The sequence below is a fragment of the Cavia porcellus genome, unplaced genomic scaffold (genome assembly GCF_034190915.1).
Source record: "Cavia porcellus strain 051 isolate PalLab524CR breed Dunkin Hartley unplaced genomic scaffold, mCavPor4.1 scaffold_16, whole genome shotgun sequence".
NCBI lineage: Eukaryota > Metazoa > Chordata > Mammalia > Rodentia > Caviidae > Cavia > Cavia porcellus.
The window spans coordinates 485999-498269 of NW_026947499.1; the positions used below are offsets into that span (position 1 = coordinate 485999).

A 12271-nucleotide genomic window follows, 5' to 3' on the forward strand; every position below is an offset into this window, starting at 1 on the left:
ATAGATTATCTGAACTGAAGGACAGATTTGTAATGTGGGAGCATGAAAGGAAAAACTTCTTAAAAATAACAAGGAAACAAGCAGTAACAATACAAAGGCTAGAAGATGATAAGAGGATGTATAACTTAAGAATTGTAAAGGAAGAAGCACGGATACAAACAAATGAGCTGCAAAAGCTATTCACAGAAATAATCAAGGAGAACTTCTCTAATATGGGAAAAGGTAAATATACTCAGGTCTATGAGGCATATAGGACCCCAGCCACCTACAACCCAAATAGAACTACACCCAATCATATAATAATCAAAATTCCAGGAATCCAATATAAGAAAAGAATATTAAAAGCTGTCAGAGACAAGAAACAGATCACTTACAAGGGAACACCCATCAGAATTACAGCAGACTTCTAGGCACAAACCATCAAATCACGAAGAGCATGGGGCTAAGTAATTCAAGCTTTGAAAGATAATAACCTCCAGCCAAGGTTGATATATCCTGCACAACTGTCCCTAGAAATTAATGGAGAAACAAGGTGCTTCCAGGATAAAGAAGAACTAGGGGAATTTGCAACCACCAATTCAGCTCTACAGAGAATATTACAGGATATTCTAGAAGAGAAAAATACCAAGATTCCAGAAACAGTGGCAGAGAGGCCACAATGAATGGAGCAGAAAGCACAATGAAGAAGACAAACTGACAACTAATGACAGAAAAAGAGCTCAACAGAAATGAGGCAGAGAAGATTGGATGGTATGAACAGCTATTTTGGAGAAAAGACATAATAGCTAGTGCTGTTTTAATATCTTGTTTTGAAGTCCCACCAAGCTTTTGTTCTTCTGTCCCCATCAGTCTTAACATATTGTATCTTATTGGATTTTATTATATGTGATAATATAAACAAAAACTTTTATAGACAAGGAGATAATACAGAAACCATTGTTCATTTTGTTAGTTGGTTCTAAATACCCTGTAATACTGTCATTCTCTTGGTTTTACATTGTCTTGATATGCTTGATGCTACAGTATACAAAGTTATACTCACAGATTTCAAGGAAAGAGACACTATGTTAACTACTTTTATGTCGGGATATCCTGTGGTGAAGCACTATTTTGCTTACATGGTTATGTTCTGACCTGTGCTGTTTTGGGTTTTTGTCTTTTTTTTTTTTTTTTTTTTCGTTTTTTTATCAGTACCAGGGATTGAACTCACGACTGCCTGCTTGCAAGGCAGGTGCTTATACCGCTGAGCTAAATCCCTAGCCCCGACCTGTGCTGTTTTGTTGTTATGTCCTCTTTTATCTCAATCTTTTATTATTTTTTACTTTTATCTTAATTAAGGGAAAAGTAAATAAAAAATAGCAGGATATATTATAGTAACCCACTTTGGTTTCCTATTAACCTGATTTGAAACCCTGTATTGCTCTATCTTGTTTTGACTGATTTTACTCTATTCTGTTTTGCTTGATAGTACCAAGTTTGAGAGTATAGGCAACAACTGTGAAGACAGTAAGATTCACTACGATGCCCATTCTGGTTTGACTATTATCTTCTTTTGAAGTCCTGTAATATCTCCAATGTTTTGGTTTTATTGGTTTTGTTCTGCACTATTTGTTCAATTTTATTATAACTGATGATATAGGCAATTCTTTTTAAGATAGCAAGAGGCATTAATGGTAACCATTGTTGATTACCTTGTATTCTGTTTTTACAATATGTACTATGTCTATCCTTTTGATTTGACTGACTCTGTTATGTCACATTTGGTTTTATTCTCTTCAAAAAAAAAAAAGTAATAAGAACTGTGGGAGTAATAAAACCCAAAATGTGTAATTGTCATTGTCAAAAAGAGAGGAAAAGAAAGTACTCTAAAGGATATAACTGCATGTATATTTAAGCGTATAAGATAACCATATTACTGAGTTTTTGTTGGATCATTGAACAGAAGTATTTGCAGTCTCACTGTTTGTCCACTTTATATGCTTTAATTTTGTAACTTGAGCAACTATTTCTAGGATGACAATATGTAATCTATTAACTAGTGATTTCCCACTGTTTTTTTTTTTTTTGAAATTCTATATAACTTGTACCCCTCTTCTGTTTTGTTTTTCTTTTTCTCCTTAAAATTTAAAAAAAATACTGTACCTGGTAATTAATACAATTTAATACCATATCTGGTATTTCATACTATTTGTTTCCTTTTTTTTTTTTAATTGGTATCGGGGATCAAACTCACAACTGTACGCTTGCAAGGCAGGCGCTTACGCTCCTGAGCTAAATCCCTAGCTGGTATTTAATACTATACCCACTGGTGCATTCAAACCCTGGCAGATATTCTAAGTGAGATAAACTAATCGTAAAAGGACAAATACTGTGTGATTCCACTCATATGATATGCCTAGATTCAAATTCAGGGAGACAGAAAGTGGGATGGAGTTATTAGGGGCTGGGGAAAGGGAAGGGCAGCTGGTGTGTCATTTTGAGGAGATGGTGGTGATGGCTGCACAACACAGTGACTAGTGTGTCAAGCTGTATTTTTAACCACAATGCACACACGACATATCTGGCTGCATGTTTCTCCCAAGCAATGGAAACACTTGAGAAATCACCATCATCAGGGAAATGGCTCCACTCCAGTTTATTAAGACCCTTGTTCAGTTTCAGGCAGCACCCTGTACAATCTCTGTTGCCTGAGGTGGCAGCTGCTTCTCCTCTCAAGAGAGATCCTGAGGCTTCTGTTTCTCTAGCTCTCATTTGGAGGCACTGTGAACCACACAACAGCATCAGATGGAATCCTGCCTGCATTAGTCCCGATGTTCCCCAGCTCCAGCCACTGTGCGTCCGAGGTCCTCTCAGGCCTTTGTCACTTCCCCAGAGAGGCCAGGTAGGCGTACCAGAACAGAGCCACCAGGTTGGCGAAGAGCACCCGGAACTGCCAGGAGAGAGATACAGGTGGCGTTACCAGGAGGAGCAGCCCAGTCAGTCACGGCCGCCCCACCCACTGTTCTACTTCCTGAGCTTTAGTTTGTACCCAGCTCAGTGCCAGACCCAGCAGTAGGACACATCGTCCACTCCCTAAGATGATTACAGGCTGTGGGAAAGACCACCATATTCGGTAACGCCCACTCCGCCACAGTGGAGCTTTGTGTTCTTTGCACCCGTGGCCATGGGATGCTGCCGCTGTGAACAAGGGTGTACATACAGCTGCTTTCCTCAGCTGCTCTGTAGGGTCAGTGTACACTGCAGTGGAGAGTTCAGTGGGAGCAGAGGACACAAGAGGGCAGACAGCTGTCCCTTTCCCCCTTCACTGAACACACTGTCACCAGTGCTGCTCCTTGATGCATGTGTCTGGCACCTGTCCCCATCCAGAATTACCTGCTGGCATTGCTGTCTCCCTGGCCCGCAGATCCATAAGAACAACAGCCTACAGCTCACTAACCATACCATGCCCGGTATGTACCTATTGATGCCTGCCTGCCCCTTTTGACTCACCTGTGCCCACCTGAAATGGAATCTGAGGATTAGCTTTTTTTTTTTTTTTTTTCCAGTACTGGGGATTGAACCCAGGGTCTTCCCACTAAGTTATGTCCCCAGCCCTTTTTTTTTATGTTGAGACAGGGCCTCACTAAATGGTCTGATTGCCCAGGCTGGACTCAGAATTTTTAGTCTTCGTGCCTCAGCCTCCCAGAGTACTGGAATTACAGGCATGTGCCACCATGCCCAACAGTGAGGAGAGGTGGAGACTGTCTGGCCCGTGGCCCTTCCTCTCTTCATGTTCTGCTACCCAGCTGCCACGAAGTGTGTAGTTCCTAGCCAGGCAAGGTAGTGCACACCTATAATCTCAGCACGTGGCTGAGGTAAGAGGATCACCATGAATTGGAGGCCAGCATGGACTACACAGTGAGCTCAAGACCAGCCTGAATTATATAGGGAGATTTTGTCTCAAAAAAAAGTTCCTGGCGTATTTCTGGCTTGTAGCCAGCCAACCATGGACTGAACTCTCTGAAACTGAGTTAAACTCCTTTGTTTTGTTTGCTTTTTGTCTTTTTGAGACAGGGCCTCACTGCAGTTCAGGCTGGCCTTGAACTCACTTGTAACCCAGGTTGGTCTCAAACTTGCAGCAGTCTTCCTGCCTCAGCCTCATGACTGCTGGGATTATAGGCACATGCCACCGTGCCCAGCTGCTAAACTCCCTGGATTGCAAGTGCCAGGGACTGCATGGCAGCTGTGGGAAGCTGACCTTTCACCTTTAGCCCATCGCCAGCCAGCCCCTCTCTGTCTCCATACTGTAGGCCTGCCTGCACAGTCACCGGCCTGCCTGCACAGAGGCCCCATGCAAGCACCAATCTGCATGCCTGGAGGAGGCCCACTCTCCCACCTCTTTGGGGTGCTCCAGGGAACTCCACATATCCATGCATCTATCTATCATCACACCAGCAGCCACAACTGCATCTATCATCGCCATGCTACCCTAGCCTCCAATCACCTGGCTTCTCTTGTTTCTCATAGCACCTTCTCTTCTATGAAGCCCAGGCTGTTCAAGTCACGGTTCTCCTGCCTCTGATGCCCAAGTGCTGCTGGCATGATGGCATGCACCACCGCACACGGCTTCCTAACCTCTGGAGAGGACTTTCTAGACTTGTAATTTCTTTTCAACCCCCCACCAACCCTTCACCTGTGGCCCTGACAGGCTTGCAACACTGCCCCAGGCTAGGCACCTGTGCATTGTGAGGACCTTGCCCTCCCCTCACCTACTTTCTCTGAGTCTTACAGAGGCACTCAGTGTCCAGCTCCTGGTGAAACCTGATGGGGCCCTAATACTTGGGTCACTCAGACCCAGCAGGATCCTGCTGCCTGAACTCTTGCAACCTGCAACATTTGTGGATGCCGGCAGGCTAGGAGTAGTGACAGCAGTGTCTCCACAGCCCTAGGTCCTGTTCTCTTATGTCGTCACCAGCCCAGAAGCAGCCCAGCCCTGCTCATACCTATAGGTCCTTTTTGGGTGGCTTCCCCTTCCCACAAAAGGGCCTGCTCACGTGCAGCTCAAGTGTGGCTGCATCTGCAGTCAGAGAGCTCCTGAGCCTGGCAAACCAAAAAGTCTGACTATTAAGTCACAGGTGCCCTTTTGCTGACTCTGAACTGAACCTACAGAGTATATGGGTGGCACTGGAGGGGCCCAGGGAGACTCTGTGTGGCTCTGTAGATGTACTCCCAGGGTACAGGGGGTAACCCAGGGCTTCAGAAAAAGCATAGCTTGCTGAAAGACAGTGCACACAGGGCCACAGGAGGCCTCACCTGCAGGGGCACATAGTTGATGTTGACAAACTGCAGTGGGGTCCACACGCGCCAGTTCATCTTCAGGGCAGGCCAAAAGCTGCTCCTCACCCAGGTGGCAAAGGCAGCAGCATCCTTCCCCTGTAAGAGGCGTAGGTGGTGAGTAGCCACTCCAGCCGTCTAACTTGACAGTATTTTTTTTTCTGGGACAGGGTCTCAGTGTGTAGTTCAAGCTGGCCTTGAACTTGTGGCTTCCTGCCTCAGTCTCCTGTGTGCACTACCATGCCTGGCCAGAATACATGAAGTTTTAGAACTTTCATATGGAGAAAAAGTGTCAATAATTTTGCTTATATAGCTTTAATTTTAGACATTTTAACTTTATATAAAATTTAAAAATGGCCAGGTGTGATTGTACACATCTGAAACCCCAGCATTCAGAGGTTGAAGCAGGAGGATCGCTGAGTTTGAGGCCAGCCTGGGCTACATAGTGAGATCTTGTCTCAAAAGTAAATAAATAATAAAATACCTCAAAATGAAGAAAAATATTTACAATCTGTATTTAGTGAAAGATTGATATTACTAATATATGCAAGTACGCAAGTCTATGAGAAAAAACACTAATGAGAAAAAAGTTCAGGAGCCAGGAATTTAGCTCAGTGGCATAAGCGCTGGCTTGGCAAGCGTGATGTTGCAAGTTCAATCCCTGGTACCAAAAAAAAAAAAAAAAAGAAAAGTTCAGGGAAAAACTACACATAGCAGATAAACATATATGTAAGCATTCAACTTTGTAAGTAAAAACACACAAATAAATACATTTTTCACTTATACAGCCTGTTTTTTTTTTTTTGTCTTTTTCCTTTTTATCGGTACCGGGGACCGAACTCACGACTGCCTGCTTGCAAGGCAGGCGCTTATGCCACTGAGCTAAATCTCCAGCCCCGATAGCCTATTTTGTGTGACAGATGGCTTTGGCACCCTGGTGAAGCCTAGGGACACTATCTCAGTATCCTGTTTCATGAGGGTATAAAATAAAATACAGGGTATTACCTACAAAGTAGCACATTCAAATACAGCTGATTATACTCAAATACAGCTGTCAAAACAAGGCAGCAATCCCAGGACAGAGTAGTGCGCACACATCCAGTGTGGAGCCCTCAGGACTGATCCAGAGACATACCCTGGGGTGCCTGTGACTGCGGTTCCCCCAGGGATGGGGTGCTGCTGACAGGGTGGCTGGCTGCTGACTGATGAACCAAGATGAATGAGTTCAAGCTGAGTGTGGTGAGGGACCCAGATCCGGCGCATCCTGCAGGTACTGGGCTGGATGGCAGACACCTACCTCCAGCAGGCTCATGGCGAGGAAGAACAGCAGCAGGTAGGCTGGGGCAAAGAACAGACGGTCCAGAAGCAGCCTCTTAACGGTGGCCAAGGGAACCTCAGGAGGGACCCAACGCTCCAGGAAGAGGTACAAGTAGTGGCTCAGGGGACCTGTGACGAAGAACCTACAGCCCACAGGCGTGTGAGCAGGACTGGGTTCCTTCCACTGGCCTCCCCAGGTCCTTCCTCACTCCGATCCATCCCCGTCCTATGGTGCCCCTGAGTGCTAAGTGCCAGTGCCAGGGAAACAAGCTGCGTGATGCCTTCCACCTGGTCTCTCACACCACTATCCAGGGGCAACATTGCTTTAAACGCTCTATGGGGAAACGAGTGAGAATGCCTGCAAATGCAAAAATAGTCTGTGAATTTTGAATTTAAAAAAAGTGTCTAGGGTTGGGGATGTAGCTTAGACACAGTATGCATAGGGCCCTGGATTTGATCTCCAGCTCTGGGCTCTTCGAGTAGCAAAAAAAAAAAAAAAAAAAAGCTAGGCACGATGGCTCACACTTGTAATCCCAATACTTGGGAAGCTGAGGCAGAAAGATCAAGAGTTCAAGGCCAGAGGCTGGGGATTTAGCTCAGTGGCATAAGCGCTTGCCTTGCAAGCAGGCAGTTGTGAGTTTGATCCCTGGTACTGATAAAAAAAGGAAAAAGACAAAAAAAAAAAAAAAAGAGTTCAAGGCCAGCTGGGACTATGTAAGACTCAGAAGACAAAAACAAAAAACCAATGGGCATGAATAGGAACACTACATAGACAGTGGAAACTTTTCCCCGTGGTGATTACTTAACTGTTCTTTCAAAAACCACTTTCCTAGATTAGACCATTCCAAGACCTTGTGTTAGTACTGGTGCTCTGCTGGGCGCCCCTTTGCAACGCTCACCCATAGACTGCATATCTGAGAGGCCCACTGACATCTAGGCTTTGAGAGTCTTCTGTTTTCCGCTTCTTGATCATCTGGGCCAGGAAGTTCCCAACAGCTGACAAAATGCCACTGTGGACAGAGAGACAATCAGAAAACAAGGGCAGCCCCCCTAGGGTGTCCCTCTTCCTGTGGGGGGCTGGAGCTGGCAGGGCTGCTCTGAGGTCACTGGACGGGTGGTGGAACAGGTCCTCATCCCAGCAATTCCAGAACCCAGCACAGCCACACACCAACACGATGCTGGTAACCACGCATGAGTGTCACCAAGGCATTGGGTTAAAAAGGCAACAGTTTGTGGTCTGGACACATGGCTATACATATGATGAAACTGCACAAATGAACACACAGTACACGAAAAATGGAAGGGAAATTTGAACAAAATCCCTGGGGTGCACATAGGCTGCATCCGTCTCTGATACTGTATCTTGGTTTTATAAAATGTTTCCAAAGGAAAAAATTTATATTCCAGGGATTCCTAGCTGGTTCCACCGGTGAATCCACATTGTTGCAATAAAAATTTCTGTAAGATGCAAACTGGGCTGTTACCCTCTCACAGTCTAGGTCTATGACTGCCTTTCTGGGAACTGTAGAACCCAGAATTTTTAGTAGGCATAGGACTTTTTAATCTGACTTTTAGCTACTTCTTGCTAGTTTTGTTCTGTTTTTGAGACAGGATCGCATTCTGCAGTTCAGGCTGGCCTTGAACTCACTTTGTAGCCCAGGCTGACCTTGAACTTGCAGAGATCCTCCTGCCTCAGCCTACCGAGTGGAGGGTGGGGGCGGGCAGGATGACAAGCATGCGCCACCATGCCTGGCCTTTGGCTACTGCATTCGCATTTCCTTCGGCCAGCGCGGAGTCCTCAGGACCTGTGCACCCTCCTCGAACCCGCGTCTCCACTCGCTTCAAGTCTCTGTTCAGTGGCGTCCCTGACCGCTGTCCTGCGGGCACCCGTCCTGACAGCGGCGCCGCACGGGTTGGGGAGGCCCGGTCCACGGAGCACGCAGCTCACGGTGACACGCAGGGGTGGCACGGCGCCCAGGCGGCCCACCCCTCCCGCGCCCACCTGGTGGCTGCCTTGGTGTGCACGGGGTAGAGCCGCAGGAGCAGCAGGTACCAGGCGAGCGCGCGCCGCGGGAGCGCCCAGATCCCGGGCTCCGCTCGCAGCCTGGACGCGGCGGGCGCCATCTCCGTCTTAGCCTCGGTCTCCGCAGCGCACCGCCCGGGCCATCGACCCCTCTACGGCCGCCGCCGGGCGCGAGGCCCAAGGCTCGGAGGGCGGGGCGGGGATGGCCTGACATTTCCCGCCCCACCGTGGGCCGCAGAGCTGCCCCGGACACTGTGCCGCTAGCGGTACGCGCCATCTCCGCACACTTTTCCCCGGCCCCTGACCGCTACCTCCCCGGGCACCGCGCCTATTGGAGCGCTTCGGGGCGGGGCGGGGCAGGCAGCACGCCTGCGCACACGGCCGCCCCTCCCTCCAAGCGTCACTGCGATTGGAGCAACGCCTGTGGGTGCGTTGCTCCTCCTGATTGGACGCTGGCCCTTGCAAACTTCGCGAGAGCAGGCAAAGCGCGCCAAGTTTGTCCCGGACGTGGAGGAGTCTGTGCTCTCCGCGATGGTGCTGAGGAACAGCGGGCGGCGACTCGCGGAGCCCGGCGCAGACGGCGAGGGCATCCGGTGAGGATCGTTCCGGTTCCTGGGCGTCCGCGGGTGGCGGAGGATCGCCCGCCTCTCCTCGCGCGGCGGCGGCGCTAGGGCTTCGTCCTCCGTGGCTGTCCGTGCGGCCACGCTCCGCGGCGGCGCTCGGCGGAAGACAGACAGAGCGGGGCTCGGGGCTGCACCCTGCGGGGCACGAGTTGGGCGAGGGTGTAAGGCGTGGGGGCTGTCGCTGGCCTCCGTCTCTTCTGTGGTTCGTAGGAATTTCAATGAAAATTGTCTGTGATAATAAGCAACTAGTGAATGGTGTCAGCTTTGTGACTGTATCCATATTTTCCGGATTTTATACTATTATTGGATAAAAAGTTGAGACACTTCAGTCCTGGGTGGGGGGAGCATTAATCTAATCTGCCTGCCACAGGTGGTCATCAGTTATAGAAAGTAAGGGCCTTAATCTTGGAATATGGCCATTCTCGTTTCGGACGGAGGTGGCCCATGGAATACCTTCATGCAAAGGGATGGTTTTTCTTAAGAAACAGTTCTGTTTCTACTTCTGTCTATAAATAAACAACTGGTGAGCTAAGTTATGGCAGCGAAGGACATGAGAGACTTGGTTAAGATTATTTTAAATTTTTCTTTACATGTAGCTTATGTAGATGACTTTTCTTTTTAACCTCTTATAAACATTTGTGTTGAACATCCACATGTAGAATGATTATGCCCTGCAATTCCTTTTTCTTGCCATAAATTAGTTGAAGTAGAATTGCAGGGTGAAATGATACAGCAATATTTTAGAAACATGTTATGAAGACACCTAATACTGTCAGCAGGAGTCAGCGAATTAATCTAGGGGTATGACAAAACAGAAAAGAAAAACAAAATTTTTAAGCAAGGGGACCAGGGAACTCCTGTCTCAAGAGAACAAGAGCCCTGGGAGTTTAGAAAGTTCCACTTTTAGTAGTAAAACAAGCCAGTGTAGCAATCACACAATCTGATCACATAGTCCGGTCTCCCACAGTCTACGAATGTGTGGTCATTTAGTTTCATCAGTAACTGGTACTGGTATGGTGGTGCACTCCTAGCACTAGGGAGGTTGAGGCAAGAGGATTACCATGAGTTTGAAGCCAGCCTAGGATACATAGTGAGTTCAAGAACAGCTTCAACTGCGGAGTGAAACCCTGTGCAAAAAACAAAAAATTGGTACTCTAGTCTGGTTTTGGTGCCTCATCCCTGTAATCCTAGCAGTAGGGAGAATTCAAGGCCAGCTTGGGATACTAGCAAGTTTAAGAGCACTTGGACTATGTGCAGAGACCAGGTTGCAAACAAATATCTGCGTGCTGGCAGATGCCACAGGGAGCTAGAATCAGATCCTGGGGTGGGGTGGGGGTTGTGAGTGGTGGGTGAAAGCAGTGATGGCTGTGAGTGGTTGTGGATGGAAGGTCTTGGGGTTCCTGTGGAACAACCCACCTTGCCCTCTGTGGAGGAGCACTTGGAACATGCCCAGGAGAGTGGACTTAGCAGGAGCCAGGTCTAGGTGTCAGTGTCTTCCTGCCTGGCCAAGGCCAAGAATCAGAGTAGCAAATGTGCTCACATCTGCATGAGAACCGTGTATTTACCATCTCCCACCTGAATGTCAGCCTTTCTCGCCACACATCTGTATCTGTCTCTCCACCCCCAGTACTGAGCATCGAACCCAGAGCCTTCACACTGAGTTTTCTTTTCGAAAGCCACACTGGGCTCAAATTTGTGATCTTCTTGCCTCCTGTCTCAACCTCTCAAAGTGCTGGGATTACTAACTTGTGTCACCATGACAAGTTGTGCTCATTCATTTCTGCAGTAGCTCATTTATGTACATTAAGACAAGGTACAGGAATTTGTGCTTAGCTTACTTTTTTTTTTTATGATTTTTTTTTTTGGCTTTTTTCATTTTTATCAGTATCAGGGATCGAACTCAAGATTGCCTGCTTTCAAGGCAGACACTTATGCCACCGAGCTAAATCCCCAGCCCCTTAGCTTACATTTTTGAAGACTGAAGAACATGGCTTAGGAAATTGATACGCCTCTGGCTAAAAGGATAAAGGATCTAGTCTCAGAACTGTGGTTAAAAGGAAATCTGAAATGCTAATAAACTGTTGGGTTGCTCTGTTTTGAAGATTGCTAAACTGTAATTATACTGGATTATCCTGGTAGGAGTCTGTGCCTTATGGCTTATGAATGATTTAGGAGAATCAGAGCACTGGAATCAACAGGTTTGATAGTTTTCGTGGCAGAATTTATACTAAAATTTGTATGAAGTGTTGTTACGAGATCATAACTAGAGAGAGGCTTGAGAAATTTTGAGGGTTGAGAAGTGAGCAGATTCTCTCTGCATTGGCAGAACCCCTCCCAGAACAGCATATCGCTGCTCGTCAGTGCTTGGTTTTACTGGATCTAGACCTGCAGGCCCCAGAAGTGTATGATACCCATTAAAGTCAAGTTTCTTTTGCCGCAGCAGGTGTTTCTATAATCCGAATCAGTTCATAGGCAATTCATAAAGGGGGTTGGTGCTGGCAAAGCATAGAAGTTGTATTGCTTAGCCTGTACTTTTTCCCAGTCAAGAAGAACAGCAGAGAAGTATCATCTTTCTTTTTTTTTTCCCTTGGTCTTTTTTATCGGTACCGGGGATTGAACTCATGACCACACACTTGCAAGGCAGGCGCTTATGCCGCTAAGCTAAATCCCCAGCCCCGGAGTGACATCTTTCATAGCAAAGGAAAAAGTTCTTAGCTGGAGTCTTACACCAAAGTGCACCTTGGTAGCTCTATTTTTTGGCACCAGAGATTGAACTCACAACCTCATGCTTGCCAGGCAGTGCTTATGCCACAGAGCTAAATCCCCAACCCTTGGTAGCTGAATTGTAAGAAATGTAATGTGAGCCCCTGGGCCTCCGTGTCCAGTGGCTCACCTTTGACCTGGCATGGCTCTCAGCCTTTGGCCAGTCGTGCTTCCCTGTGAGTTTTTGGTGTCTCAACAGTCTTACATTAGCAGCTCTACTCTCTTGTTTTTG

General features: G+C 47.2%; 2 protein-coding genes across 2 annotated transcripts in view; one reads left to right on the forward strand and one right to left on the reverse strand.

The window, feature by feature from the left end:
• Window positions 1-2611: 2611 nt before the first annotated feature.
• Pxmp2 (peroxisomal membrane protein 2) lies at window positions 2612-8954 on the reverse strand. The gene is made up of 5 exons (XM_003461125.5): window positions 8633-8954; window positions 7530-7640; window positions 6611-6773; window positions 5293-5412; window positions 2612-2929 (listed from the first exon to the last, which is right to left on the reverse strand). The coding sequence occupies exons 1-5, from the start codon at window positions 8752-8754 to the stop codon at window positions 2861-2863; spliced, it is 585 nt and encodes a 194-aa protein (XP_003461173.1). The 5' UTR covers window positions 8755-8954; the 3' UTR covers window positions 2612-2860.
• A 159-nt stretch (window positions 8955-9113) lies between these two features.
• The window catches only part of Pole (DNA polymerase epsilon, catalytic subunit), a 41831-nt gene continuing 38673 nt past the window's right edge, over window positions 9114-12271 (forward strand). Inside the window, exon 1 of the mRNA XM_013148639.3 lies at window positions 9114-9246. Coding sequence (XP_013004093.1) covers window positions 9185-9246 — 62 coding nt within the window. The 5' untranslated portion in view covers window positions 9114-9184. The remainder of the gene's footprint in view (window positions 9247-12271) is intronic.